This window comes from Sinohyriopsis cumingii, chromosome 5 (genome assembly GCF_028554795.1).
Source record: "Sinohyriopsis cumingii isolate HCF-2022 chromosome 5, ASM2855479v2, whole genome shotgun sequence".
Lineage (NCBI taxonomy): Eukaryota > Metazoa > Mollusca > Bivalvia > Unionida > Unionidae > Sinohyriopsis > Sinohyriopsis cumingii.
This window is the reverse complement of record NC_142965.1, coordinates 15,814,545-15,830,487: the sequence shown is the minus strand read 5'-3', so window position 1 is coordinate 15,830,487 and position 15,943 is coordinate 15,814,545. Positions and strand designations below refer to the sequence as shown.

Below are 15,943 nucleotides of genomic sequence, written 5' to 3'. Positions count from 1 at the left end.
CAATTTTTATTATTTATTATTCCCTTTATAACTTGTTTAATTTTTCTCATACCTGTTTTCAAGATTGTATATTAGGAATGTCTTGCGTTTTTCAATGTATTACACATGGTCCTTGAGTTACTATAGCACTTTATGGGCTTCTTCTCCGTGATTCTGATAGAGGAAACTTGCCAGTCGTACTCTTGCAAGTAAGCCTGTCACATTTATGGCTTTGTGTTCTGCCTCATATGTGTGTCATGATAAAAATAGAGGCTCAGGATATTTACATGTGCTGCAGATTGATTTATTCAGAGAATAACTATTGCAGTTTAGCTTCAAAATTTTTTCAAAATGTCATTCATGGTTCCCTAGATATTATAATAAATGCATTACACGACCATTATTTGCTCATTATCATTTCCATAAAACAAGCACTACCATGGAATTCAGCCCTATTTCATGGGAAAGAGTTGTCTGTCCATATCTGCATCTCAAAAAATTTTGTAAAGGTTACACAAATCCATCTTGATGTCTTCTAAATGCATAAGATGGGCCAGGTAATACTATCTATGGGCAGCAGTGATCTTTCAAAAGTTTCATTTAGCTGTGAGAAGGTCATAATTGCATTCTTCATGCTAAAGAAGAAAACAAAAACGCCCTAGCAGACCTTCAACACACAGCTACCTTATCTCGAGTTGACTAATGACAGACAGCCTTTTACGTTTCTACTAAATAAATCTCTGCTGGGATACTTACTTGGCATAGGCTTTTTCCAGAAGCGCTGACCAGAATTCGTTGTTGTTTTTGGAATGCATGTATATCAGTCTGTCATTTTTGGTTGGTAGATTGTCATCAATGACAACGTCTATCCAAGTTCCACAGCGCCAGAATTTAAAGTGAAAGATCCCAGCATACTTGTTTTTCTCATTCCATTCCTGCTCCTGATAATCTGGTATAATCTGACCAATAATTAAATGATAAATAAAGTGATGAAATGTAATTAAAGTATTAAAAAAACAGAGATAATACAACTTGTGTAGTTCAATGTTTTCCTCCATCATCATCGATCACATGTCGATATCTGATGGTTTTCCCCTTGATTTTAGGAAAGAATTTAGGACCAAAAACAAATTCGGGGCTCAAAGGATGAAAAGGATTTTATCTGCCTTCAAGTTCAAGTTTTTTTCCAACCATTCCAGGAAATGTATGAACTTCGCAAACCAGATAAAAGGGCGTTCCTTCACTGTAAGGTAAGCAATGTTACAGATCCCATATAATTAACAATTATAAAAACATAGGTATCATCTGTACTTCATAAAATGACAGTCTCAAAATTGCTGTCTTGGATAGTGATATAATGAGGAAATATTGTACTTGTTGTTCTTACAAATTGAGTCATCCAATTATCTACTTTCCAAACAATATCATCAACCAGAACTCTGTCTTTTGCAGTAGAGATGCCCAGAAGAGGACAAGAGTTGAACAAATACTTTTAGATTTTCCTGCCCGCTTATTGTTTGTACACCATCAATGCATAAAAGTTGTATTCTTTCCTCTTAAATTTCAGATATCATATATATTCTTTTTCCAATCACGGAAGCCAAACTAATATCAAATCATTAAAAGTACACACATTAAAGTATGTTATTAGCTGCAATGTGGATTAGTGTATGAATACAAGAAGACCATGAGTATTAGTGCAAATGAACAACAAGACAACGTATATTACTGTATATGTGCAACTAAACGATGCGTATTAGTACATATGTACAACTAGACCATGTGAATTGGGTTATATATCCAAATAGGTAATCTGTATTATTGCATATGTACAACTGAATTTTGTGTACTAGTACAGATGTACAAATAGACAACATATGTAAGTGCATATGTTCAATCAGATCATATGTATTAATGTAGAGATAGAACTACACAAAATATATTGCTGTATATGTACAACCAGACAATCTCGTTTTTTTTGTGTACATGTACAACTGGACAATGTATTAGCTTTTTATGCACAACTAAACAATGTAGATATGCAACTAGATAATGTCTTTAAATGGATATGTACACCTAAAACAACGTGAAGTAGTGCATATGTACAACCAGACAATGCATATTAGTGTTAATGTACCCCTAAGCAATATGTAGCAGTGCATATATACAACCAGACAATGCATATTAGTGTTAATGTACCCCTAAGCAATATGTAGCAGTGCATATATGCAACCAGACAATGCATATTAGTGTTAATGTACCCCTAAGCAATATGTAGCAGTACATATATACAACCAGACAATGCATATTAGTGTTAATGTACCCCTAAGCAATATGTAGCAGTGCATATATACAACCAGACAATGCATATTAGTGTTAATGTACCCCTAAGCAATATGTAGCAGTGCATATATACAACTAGACCGTACATGTTAGTATTTATGTTCAACCAGACCGTGTTTGTTAATGTGTATCTGCAATTAGACAATGTGTATTAGTGTATATGTACAACTAGACAGTGTATTAGTGTATATGTACAACTAGACAATGTGTATTAGTGTACATGTACAACTAGAGAGTGTGTATTAGTGTATATGTACAACTAGACAATGTGTATTAGTGTACATGTACAACTAGACAATGTGTATTAGTGTATATGTACAACTAGACAGTGTATTAGTGTATATGTACAACTAGACAATGTGTATTAGTGTACATGCACAACTAGAGAGTGTGTATTAGTGTACATGTACAACTAGACAATGTTTATTAGTGTATATGTACAACTAGACAATTTGTATTAGCGTATATGTACAACTAGACAATGTGTATTACTGTATATGCACAACTAGACAACGTGAATTAGTGTACATGTACAACTAGACAATGTGTATTGGCATACAAGTACAATTAGACAATGTGTATTAGTGTACATGTAAAACTATACTACGTGAATTAGTGTACATGTACAACTAGACGATGTGTATTAGTGTACATGTACAACTAGACAATGGGGGCTCCGAGTAGCCGAGTGGTCTAAAGCGCTTTCCGTCACGGATCACTGCCATCTCACTTCTGTCTGCGTGGGTTCGAGTCTCGGGCTCAGCAAATGTGGATATGTGAGAAAGCTTGCCGGTAGCTTCTCGGGGTCGGTGGTTCTTTCAGGGGTTTTCCCGGGTTCATCCTCCACCATTAATACTGGCCGCCATGTATAGCCTATCTTGTGCTGAAAATAGCGTTAAACCCTATAACAACAACAACAACTAGACAATGTGGTTCAGTGTATACACACAACTAGACAATGTGTATTAGTGTTCATGTACAATTAGACAATGTGTATTAGTGTATATGTACAACTAGACAATGTGTGTTAGTGTATATGTACTACTAGACAACGTGAATTAGTGTACATGTACAACTAGACAATGTGTATTAGTGTACAAGTACAATTAGACAATGTTTATTAGTGTATATGCTCAACTAGACAATGTGTTTTAGTGTATATGCGCAACTAGACAATGTGTATTAGTGTACATGTACAATTAGACAATGTTTATTAGTGTATATGCTCAACTAGACAATGTGGTTTAGTGTATATGCTCAACTAGACAATGTGTATTAGTTTACATGCACAACTACACAATGTTTATTAGTATATATGCACAACTACACAATGTGTGCTAGTGTATGTGTACAATTAGACAATGTGGGTTAGTGTATATGTACTACTAGACAACGTGAATTAGTGTACATGTACAATTAGACAATGTGTATTAGTGTATATTTACAATTACACTGTGTATCAGTATATATGTGCAACTAGACAGTGTGTATTATCGTACATGTAAAACAAATGTACAGTTGCAGCTAGATAAATGTCCTGATCTATTAAAATTGAGATTTCTCTATCAATCATAGAGTATGACCTTAAACAAGCGTGTATAAAAGAGCAACAGTGTTTATGTGCAACTTTATGATATGCATTACAGGATTAAATTATCATGGTTTCGGCTCTTATTGCTGTGTAAATGTTACCTAATTACTCACAAAGTAATAAAGTCCAAATGATTTGATGTTAACATTGTGAGTGATTAGGTAATAATTTAAACTATATAAATAAAAAAAAATGTTCAGTGATCTTGACCTTTGATCTGTCAGTGTCAAACGCAATAAGGTGTTGTCCTTGCTGAGACGTAACGCAACAATGAAGCTGATTAAACTGGTTTATTTCACTATATAGCCAATATTATGATTATTTTTGGACTTGTGATACAACTTTAAGGACAATTTGGGATTGATTTCAATCCAATACTAAAGGTTCTTTTCTACGTTTTACTATGTATTCTAGGAAAATAAATAATTTGCTGAAGGTCAGAAAACGTGTTGGATTTCACTTTTGTTTCTGTTACTAAGTTTAATTCCATAGAGTCGTAACAATAGGTTAACATACGAGATGTACTGGTAACTTTGTGGTCAGGTTGATTGATGTGTATCTATTATTTGTGTTGTGAGCCAGAGTGATGCTGAAACGATCAAGCTCCAATTTACATAACAAATCCAAATCCATTTTTCTTATATTGGACTGCTAATGTGTTCTTGTCTAGTGCTGCCTACTCATTGAAAGCAGTTGCGCACATGCAGACACAGGTGAGTAATGCATTAAATAATCATTTATTTAAGCATAAAAAAGCAATCACAGGTTTGTAAAAGACTTCAAATACGTTGATGCCTTACATTTGTAACCTTGAACAGAGTGACCGAAAGAGACTTAAATTCACAAGAAAGGAAATAAGATATAGAAACACTTGCAGGCAAATATTCCCGTGCAAATTAAAATAAAATAATATTGCAATATTGATAAACTGGGGCGGGAAGGCATTTATATTAGATATGGTGATAAATCTTTGTATAAACGGCAAAAATGTTTGGGGAAAATGGTTACCGCCTCTTTCAAACAAAGTAGAGACTTGACCATTAGAAAATTACACAAGATTTTGATGTTTTCATAAAAAATGTTTTATCAACTGTAATATTAAAATAAAAATAAAAATCATAACTCAGTAAAAAAGATGGCAGTCCAGAAACATTGTCCTTTTGCTGTAAAGCATTAAATTATATGCAACTTTGTCTCCTATGCATCATCCTTGTATAAACCATGTTCGATCCTTGTGTGTAATTGTAGGAAGCTCAGTTGTGTTCCAACTTGTCATACATAGAAGTGTAATGGGTCTCCAGTTTCAAATATGCAGCTTACGTTTATCACATTTGGGCGTACATTTATGAACTGCTTTCTTTGTGGATGATACTTGACCAAGGTGTTAAACAAATTTAATAACCCTTACTGGAAACTGTAGTTAGCTTTCCAGACTTTTATAAACTTTCCAGTGAATCCTTCAGATCCTTTGCTTCTTTAATTGGTATTTGTTTAGAACACCAGTAGCTGAATGTGAAGTTGGAACATTCATTGAATATTTCTCTAAATCATTCAGCTTAGATTAAGTAGGATTTCAAGGTCGACAAGATCAGCTTTATGATTTTCTTATCAACAATTTATATCTAATAATATTCCTTCACCCAAAATGTTGTTCTTACTGTAGGTTAAAAATAATTGCTTTTGAACTTAGTTGGTATAATTTTACCTGTCTAATTTCTATTTTCTAACGGATAGAACTATTTGGTACTTTAATTCATTCAATCTATACAACTCTAGGTGTAATACACACTCCATCCGTCTTTGTTCCTTATACCTTCTCTCTTTTTAAATCCAGTTTTTAGTAACTCATTTACACATTTCATCTCTGTTTTCATAACTGTTTCATCTCTGCAACTGGTTGATCTTTCCGTCTATCTCAGCCTTTACTTACAAGATGCAAATAAAATTGTTCAACCTCTTATTTCCAACTGAAACATTTGAAAGAAGAGTTGGTCGCTTTTTAAAAACAATTTGTAATTCAGATAAGTGTATATTCTCAAAGCATTATTTAAACTATACATACTGATAGGTAACGTTTAAGAAAGCAGGCGTTGCTCTTCTAACATATTCAGGGTTTTTCAAAAATGAAGTAATACAATTCCATAATGATTTACATTTGATTTTCTTGTGGAAAAATCGTAATTTTCTAAAATAATAATCAGTTTTATATATTTGTTCAACATTTATATTTTGAAAATGTATGAATAAATTTTCCAATTAGGCAATTTAAAAAAAAACAAAAAAACAACTAATAGTAGAGCACAAGTTCACATGGATGCCCATGCAAACGTTATATGGAAATAATTATTCTTGTGACTAATATGAGTTTGCAAGCTTGGCACTGTTAGTTGAATTTCCCCATTCTCTAATACTATTGCAATTAATGATGTTAAAACAGTGCCAGCACTTGTAACATGACTTGCAGAAATAATAGCTTGGATTATCTGGAAAAGGCTTGACGGGCACTAACAGACCCAAATCTAAGTAATGGGTAGTATTGAAAAACCTCTAGAACAGTCCTTGTTTGTTGCATGTATTAATTTGGTAAGCAGTGATAAAATTAATATGTAATGTAGATTTTTTTATCATTGAGAAACAAAATATATTGATAATTTATGAAAAAGGTAACTATCATGCTCTGGAGACCGGCCTTTCAGTATATCATGGCTAATGTAGTATTTGATGGCTAATTTGTAGTACATCAAGAACTGTTTAGTGTCTCTGGACTATTTTCAGTATATCATGGCTAATTGTTTAATATATTGAGGCTACGTTTTAGCATATCATGACCATTATTTAGCTTAACATGGCTTTGCTTAGTATATCATGGCTAACGTTTAGTATATCATGGTTAAGTTTATGTATAGAAACTGCAATATTATCATGGCTAGAACCATCTAGGATGCGCAGTGTCCTATAGCTACATATAAAACTAGAGCAACAGACAGTGTTCAAGACGAGTATAACTTTATTGAGAAAGACATTGTTACTTCTGCATTCAGTAGCCCAGTGTTTCCGTTTGTTTGTGTTTTTAAACTAGTATTAGGTATATATTAGCTGGGTTGGAAACCAACCTTAAAAATTCAGGTATTTTGAAAATCTTAATTCGTCTTTACATATGTACATAACTTAGGAATTGATGTTGTGTTGCTAGTTTCAGTTCTAGTCAGAATGAGCCATTTAGCTTTGTGTTATACATAAGAAAGATCTGTGAGTCAGCTGTTATAAACACTATCTAAATTACATGAAAGAGCAGAGAATTATATAAAAAGTCAGAAAATGAACACAACCAAAAAGATATTATTAATGCCTATGTAAAATTCTGTATTTCGTATATGTTGATATTTAATTTTTAGTTTGGATTTATTTCAAAGTTATCGATCCATGACTGAAGTTGAGGAATGTTTTATTCAGTATTAACAAAGGATATAAATTAGTGGAAAACTTTAAATTAACATTCTTCCATTTTAGCATATAGTTACATTAATCATGATAAATATAAATGTCTTGAACTCGTGCAAAGTTTCATAAAATATAAAATCTTAAATTTTGTGTATGTGTCTTATGTTTGATTTACAGACAAATGTGTTTTACACAGTTATCACAACAGACAAATGTGTTTTAAACAGTTATCACCCAAGACTGAAAAAAAAATGTAAAATGGGTTCAATGATAATATATGTTTTCTTATATGGTCAATAGAATTAAAACTTTGCACTTGAAAAACGTATATCAATTGAACTTGCATTATCTATATTTAATTTATAGTGTGTGATTGGTTTCTGCCTACCTGACTTTTGAAACGATTGCGGTTTATTGTTGTGCATGGTGTTTATGCCTATCTAACCTTTGTCCTGCTCTTATGTAGTAAACAAGGTGTTGTTTTTAAGGGTTAGTGGACTTCTCCATCAAATAATAGCTAGGGTGATGTTTGGTGTCAAAGTCTGCTGTGGGAGAGTCCATGAAGCTAATTTGCATAGGTGAATTTGCATAATTTGCAAAATGGGACAACCCGATTCGTCGGAAGTTATTTTCAGGCATCAGAGACGTAGTGAAAAACACTTACGTTATTACACATCATTGCTTGAATGAGAATGTTGAAGCCAATCTGAATTTATTTGATGTCAGTATGGTTGTGATTAAGTGAATGTTTGCACATGAATATGGCGCTGGTATTTGACAATGCTAAGTCTCTAAGCGTATGTCCATAAGTGTATTAAAGACTCGGAAGAAAACAGACAAGTAAATTTCGTTTATTCAGATTTCAATTTATAATACGTTTCTATAAGATTGATGAAAAGATAGCTTATTCTGAATTTGATGACATCGGGCTTTTTTTTGGGGGGGGGGAAGGGGTCACGAGCACTGATTCCCTTTGGGACCTCAAACCACACTTTTTCAGTATCAGAAAGCCCCCGAATACTGACCGGGAATATGGGAGGTATACTACATCTAGTGATGATGAAAAAGTGTGTCAAGTTTCATCTGACTTTCAAGAGTGGAAGGGAAAGTGTGCTGGAAAATATAACGTTATAAGTCATGACCTTGATCTTGAAGATAGTATCCCCAATGTGACACATGACACACCTTCTAGCGATTATATATATGCAGGTTTACCCCTTAATCCCAAATGGCTCCAAGGTTATTATAGAGCAGAAGAGAGAGTGCTTCCGACAGACATTAGAATTGCTCTTAATATGTCCACCGCTTTTCTTTGAAAAGGTGTGGGGCACAAAAAATCAAAAATTTATTCAAAAGCGTGAAACCTAAACAGGTCATATAGAGATGGATAGAAAATATGCATGAACATTATTGGACAAGATTAAGAGGCTACATTAAGTATGTGGCAAACACATTCCATGTTACGATAGGTATGTTTGTAACACGTTTCATAATCTCTATGTTACACCATGCATGTTACGAAGGACGCTTGTGTACAACAGAGGTGGGTCCATAAATTACACTTGTATACAATAGACACGTGTCCATAGAGGATACCTCGATATAACAGGCGTATATCTTTAAAGCTTATATCTATATAACAAAACACATCCTTAATGGTCAATTTCATATAAAACACACGGGTCCAAAAGGACGCATCTAAATGAATGACACCAGGTCAGTAAAGGACATTTGTATCTAACAGATACATATTCATAAAAGACAAGTCTCTAAATTACACCACTAGGCAAATTACACTAGTCCGTAAATGAAATCACTTTATAATATACACATGTCTATAAAGACATCTCTATACGACAGACACATGTTTGTAATGATGTTTGTATATAGCAGACACATGTCACTAATACAAAAAGGTCAAATATACATCTAGAACTGGCATTTGCTCATAAACAAAACCACATTATAAAAATCACATGTTTATAAAGGGACAATTATATATAGTGACAACTGCTTATCTGACATCACTATGTAAAGGAACCCGCTCATAAAGGACACCAATAAAAAGTCTAAACCCCTGCAAAAAGTCTTTATAGAGGTGACCTGTATATTAAGTGCATTTGTCTAATGTGCACAGAGAACACTCATGATTTTATTTTATTCTAATATGTACAGAGAATATATTTTTAATTTGCATATTTTCTCTGCACACATAGAAGCTAACATAAAAATCTTTGATCTATAGAAATGAAATGATGTTTATAGCATTGACTCAGTTCTGAGACCTGGTCGATCTTATTAAATATGTATTTGTTCCATTAAATCTTGATATATTTGGTGAACAGGAGTTTGTCACAACTTGTCTATTAAAAGAAAGAGTTTTCTTATGCCTTCTCTATCCTTTATTGACGGGTTTCTATGTAGTGCCAAAATGTTTACGGTCATTGGTGATTTGCGAAACTTTTATGTAGCTAATAGTATAGATTGTCTAAAGACTGATTTACATGAGATTTTGATTAGTTAAAGACTCCCGAAGATCTCATACAATTTATGTTTACGTTATTATTTTCTTCACAGGACTATCAATGCGACAATTGAAACCTTTTATGAACTTTGCTTTTTTTTTATATAAAACATTACTGATATATTAATGGTATCATACTGTAATGATCACATCATTTCAAGCTCTGTCGCAAGTGTTGATTAATAAAAGCTTACTACCTTAGTGAGCTAAAATATTGTGGTTTTATGCAGTGTACACATGTGTGTGTGTGTACTGTGGGAATCGATAGGAACAAATCATAATTTCTCCAATGCAGATTGTGTGGGCATAGAACAATGAGGGCATATGAAGCACCGAAACGACAATTCTTCGAAACGCACTGTATGACAACAGGAGATGCGTGCAGACAGTTAAAAGCGGTGAAATTTCATTAATAAATTTCTTTAAACACAATGGAATAATTCAGTAAGTAAAAATTAACCTGAAAATGTACCTTTTTCCAGAACTTGCTGTCTTGGCCTAGACAGGCACAGGCCGCTACAAACCAGCAGTTACCCAGTTCTCCTTGGGAAAAATCATCTGAACTGGCCTGGTCAATGAAAAATTTGGGATCACGAACAATCTCCTGCAACAGAAGAATCCAGTTTTCATTTCAAAGGGATAAGGATTATCCTGCTTAAGGTATAATATGTACTCCATTGACAAAAATCTTTACTCCATTTATTAGATATGTAAAATCTGAGTACACCTCTCATGTCCAGTTTAAAGAGAAACTAGACTTTTGGGTATTTCAATACAGGAAGTTCGTTACATTCTAGCAGTTAGCACTGCATTGTGATATGCGACTTATTGTTAATGTCGTGTTCGCCCTGCCAGGTTTATGTGCAATACAAAGGGGGAAAGAAAGCGTTTATGTATAATCTCAATTACAAGTTAGCACGTTTGGTGCATTTTCAACTTATACGTGGTTTTATAAACTAACAAACGTGACTTTAGAAATGATCAGCTGTTCTTTGTAAAATGCGTCTACTTCATGATGCATACAATAATTAATTAAGGGTCCCTCAAAGGGCAAAACGAATTTATTGGAAATCAAGACAAGGTAATTTCTTCCTTTTAACTGTTGAGTGTTCAAACAATCGTCGACAGTATTCAGTGACAAGATTTTCAAACTAGCAGCAGAGGTGGACATATTGGATATCAGATTCGCACTTTTTCATTTAGGACAAAGTAGACATCATTAGAACTCTTCTGGAGAAAGCCCCATATCATACATTCAGGGGAAGTAATGACAAAAACAGTTTTAAGACTGACATTGTGACAGCCATATAGGATGTAACACGGGAAATATTTTCATTTAGGGCTAGCTAGGTATCATGAGAATTCTATCAGTAAAATCCCCATCTTCATATAGCCATCCATATGGGAAGAGTAGAGATAACACTATTTTCAAGATAGGCACCATAACAGTCACCATGAGGTTTTGTCATTTTCCTTAGAGACCGACTAGACATCATAAGAACTCTTTTGATGAAATCCCGATGTCAAACTTACTTTCCATTTAGACCGCTCCGGTGGCCTAGTGGTTAGAGCGTCCGCCTCGGAAGCGGGAGGTCGTGGGTTTGAACCCGGCCGAGTCATACCAAAGACTTACATAAATGATACTAACAGCTGCCTCGCTTGGCGCTCAGCATAAAGAGGTTAGTGTTAGGACTGGTCGGCCTTCTGTCAGGATAATGTGACTGGGTGGGACATCATGCTACATGTCTGCGGCATGATGCTTCACTGCTAGACAGAACTATAAACGGTCACATTGCAGACATCATAGCGATATGACTGAAAAATTGTTAAAACTACGTTAAAGATCCAGATCACACACACACACACACACACACACACACACAGAGGAGGCGCCAAAATAAGATTTTCAGTAGGGTCATCTATTTGACGTCAGATCAGGACGAACAAAACAGTATAGATAGTCCTCTTCTGAAAATATCATGTTGATATGAGTATTTATTCAGCAGAAGTAGTGATAAAACGATTTTACAGTTGATCATTATGGCCGCCATTTTTTTTTTCATCAGATCGGCACTATTTTCGTTTAGGACTGACTAGTCTAATAATAATACAACATGTCAATATCGCTTTCCATTTTGGAGACGTAGCAGTAACTAAATCTTCAATAAGACTGATGTGTCGGTCATATTGAACATCAGATCATGGTCATTTTTATTTAAGACCATGTGAATCATCCGAATTCTCTTGGTGAAATCCCCAAGCAAATATTTATTTCTTTTCAAGTGGAATTATGTGAGGAATCCTGTGGTGGCCATATTGGAAAGTTTTTTTTTAATATCATCAAGCCATCATAAGAAGTCTTTAAAGTGAAAATCTCCTGTTTATATGACCAACCATGTAGGAGGAGAAGCGATATCAAGATTTTTAAGTTGACTGCAGTGGAGGCCAATATTTGACCTCAGATCAGCACATTTAATTTTGCGACCGACTAGATTAAAATCTTTCAGTGAATCCATCATTTTGATATGTGCATCTCCTCATTAGGAGTGGTTTTAACACGATTTGCAAGATGTACGCTGTGGCAACCATATTTGATGTATGTGCAGCACCATTTTCACTTAGGACCAATTAAATCAGTGGTTCCAAACCCCAGATCGAACCCAAATCAGGGTCAATAAACGTTCTGGAGGGTTGCCAAGAATTTGTTTTGAGGATTTCAAAATTCATCAAAATGTTGAACTGGGCTCAAACAGAAAAAAAAATTGTTTTTTCGGGTCGCAGCCCAAACAAGGTTGGAAACCACTGAACTGAACGATGGGATATATATGTGTGTAAAGTTTATAGAACTTCGTATAGTAGAATAGGAAAAGTAAAGTGGCAATAACAAACTTGTGTCTAAGGATGGACAGATGACAGAAAATATACAGGCGATGGACGAAAGGCCACCGCAAGAGCTCGTCTGGTCTGTGCCCAGTAGAGCCAAACCTACAGCGAACAGATGTTACGAGAAAACGTAACCATTCGAAATTGCACGTTCTATCTTTGAGCAGTGGTTTAATGAAATGCAATTTCAACACCTCAGATCATAGACCTACTCACGCAAACTTATACAACAAAAGAAAAGAAAGTTTATATTAATAGTATTTGTATATTTGTCATGTATAAAAAAAACTTCTAAATTTCTATTTTTAATGAGAAAAGTGGATGTTGTACTTATTTATTTCTTTTTGTTAAATATGTGCAAAGAAGATTTTATTTTTGTTTCTGAAAGTGGAGTATTGTATGTATACGGCATCGTTTAATTAGTATCCATTTTAATAAACAGCATGTGCAGATATTTAGTAAATACAAAGATACAGCATTTATCTGAGGAATGCAGATTATAAAGATAACTTTGTTTACATTCCAACCATTACCACCAGTGGCAAGTAGTGGTTCCATGTCTTCAGACGATAATGACACTTAAACTAGTTTTTCTTGGTGTATCTAGATAAAGACAACATTTTGAGACCGTGTGACAATTAAATTTAGGCTTATATTTTCATATTATCTGAAAAACCGCAGCTTTGAAAATTGGCACAACAGCTTACTACATAATTGGAATTAACACAGTAATAGCAAATCTGAAAGCTGGATTTCCCGTTTAAATTGCAGAAAAAAATACAATTGACAAATTGCCAGTCCTAATCAGAAGCAAAGTACTCTCTGTAAAACAAGATTTTCTTTAAAAATGAAATATTTATATATATTTTTCCAATTGAATTATATGTTATATAGTGCAAACTTCCCAGCTGTCTAACCATTTTGCCATTAGAAGTCTCTTTAGTAAAAAAAGCCTAGCATACCAGGGGTCATTATGTAACAGAAAAGGTCACATGGTACAAGGTGGGCTACAAGTTTATTGGAATTTGAAGTTTTAAAAAAAAAAAACTTGACTGACTGCTGGTGGCAGACAGGTGCAGTTTGGTTATTTGCATATTGCCGGCATTTGATTTCACGCTTAAATTCAGCATTGTGTGTTTGGAGTATTATTTTTCATATTTATATGTTTGCATCTGAAGATAAAATTTTCATTGAAAAACAAATTTTATTAGCAAGCGTGCATCATTATCTTAAATTTATTCATATGCAATTCATCTTTCAATTCATTATAATTATTAAGTAATACAAAAAAAGACCGCTGCGGTGCCCTAAATGGTTAGAGAGTCCGCTTCTGATGCGGGAGGTTGCGGGTTTGAACTCTGGCCGAATCATACCAAAGCTTTTCAGACAATGGTACCAGCAGTTGCCTCGCTTTGCGCTCAGTATTAAGAGGTTAGTGATAGGACTGGTCGGCCTGGTATCAGGATAGTGTGACTGGATGGGACATGACGATACACGTCGCGGCATGATGCCCCAGTGCTAGACATAAATATAAACTGTCACAACGCAGACATGGTAAGGATATGACTAAAATATTGTTAAAACTACGTAAAAAATACAAATCACACACACACACAGACACACACACACAAAATATAGTTTTGGGCAATAGTAAATAATACCTGCTCACTGATCATAGTCCAAAGCAACTATACAGCCACTACAGCAGAAAGATTGGTCAATGTGTCCAATGATTCATTTGTGTGAAAAAGAATTATTAAAATGAATGATCAAGTTTAATAAATGTGCACAAACGGAGCAACAGTCTGCAGTTTACTTTAGCGTGAATACCATATTGGTATTTCCTGTGTTTAGCTGGGCACCAAGACATATTCTTTAAATAATCAAGCCAATTCTTAATGTTTGTTATCTTTAAGAACAAATCTCTACAAATTGCTGAAAAATGCTGTTATGGAGACATATTCTGAAGAACAACAGACTTATTAAAATGACTGTACTGCTTTAGAGAAATAAACAGAATGTATTGGATTCACGCTGTCCACGTCCCCATTTATGCTTCTGTGCATCCATCTTTCATTCCTGTATAGGATATGCCCTACAAGATCAAACGTACAGTGTAAGTGCACTTTAAAGTGAATGTGAAGGTGTGTCAAACTCCATACAATGTGAAGGTGTGTCAAACTCCATACAATCAGACTTACTTTCCAGACTTTATTCAACAGTTTTTAAAAATACTTTCTGGAATTTGCTTCTAATATTCTTTCGCTTAATGTGATTCAGATGCATCTAAGAGATAATCATGTCGCACATAAAAATAAGCCATTGTATCCTACTTTCTATGATTTAATCAAAATTACCAATAAAGTTAAGAAACTCACCAAGTTTCATTCGCATACCTCTCTAGCTTTTATGAATTATATTTTGGTAGCAAGCATCATTGTTCAGTGTTACTTTAAAAAAGGAAGGGGGCTCCATGATGAATACATACAATGCTAATTCTACGACTAGTCTATCTACGGTGAAGGTGTTATTTTCCAGATAAAGATTTAAAGCGAAACAATCTACAAACCCCAGGTCTTTTCCACTTAATATCTGAATCTGCCTCCTTACTGAAGAACAATGAGGACCCGACTGGGGGAAACTCTGGGTCGTTGAAGAGTTTCCCTGTCTTAATGCAGTTCTTCTTCAGCTCATGGTATTTCTGTCCCTTAAAAGGCACAGTGTTGTCAAAGATCCCCATCCTGCAACCGACATGAAAACATTACAGTATTAATGAAAACAAGATATACTTTTGCTCCACCCTCTGCCGTTATTTTGTTTCACATTACGATATTCATGCATATATATATATATATATATATATATATATATATATATATATATATATATATATATATATATATATATATATATATATATATATATATATATTCTTGAAAGAAGGAGCCTATAGCAGAAAAATATCAAAATGCATGTGTTTAAAATATATTAAGGACACAAAAAGATCTCTAAAATGATGTTTGTTAATGTGCGTATATTAGTGAAAATAAAGTCAAAATAAGAATTGCGAATGTATGATAACGCAACTGTCTATTGAAGGGATTTTCCTTTGTCCCACTGTGCTGGTAAAAATGAATTTCGGGGAATCCAAGATAACACTTTTTCTTCTTTTAAATGTTGAG

The 15,943-nt window shown here is 34.1% G+C and overlaps 1 protein-coding gene across 1 annotated transcript in view; it reads right to left on the bottom strand.

Moving 5' to 3' along the window:
• Positions 1–15,501, bottom strand: part of LOC149798696 (calpain-5-like) — a 98,014-nt gene extending 82,513 nt beyond the window's left edge. The window contains exons 1-3 of the mRNA XM_089957536.1: positions 15,331–15,501; positions 10,351–10,482; positions 736–938 (exon numbers count right to left, since the gene is read on the bottom strand). Coding sequence (XP_089813662.1) covers positions 736–938; positions 10,351–10,482; positions 15,331–15,501 — 506 coding nt within the window. The remainder of the gene's footprint in view (positions 1–735; positions 939–10,350; positions 10,483–15,330) is intronic.
• Between the last annotated feature and the right edge of the window lie 442 nt (positions 15,502–15,943).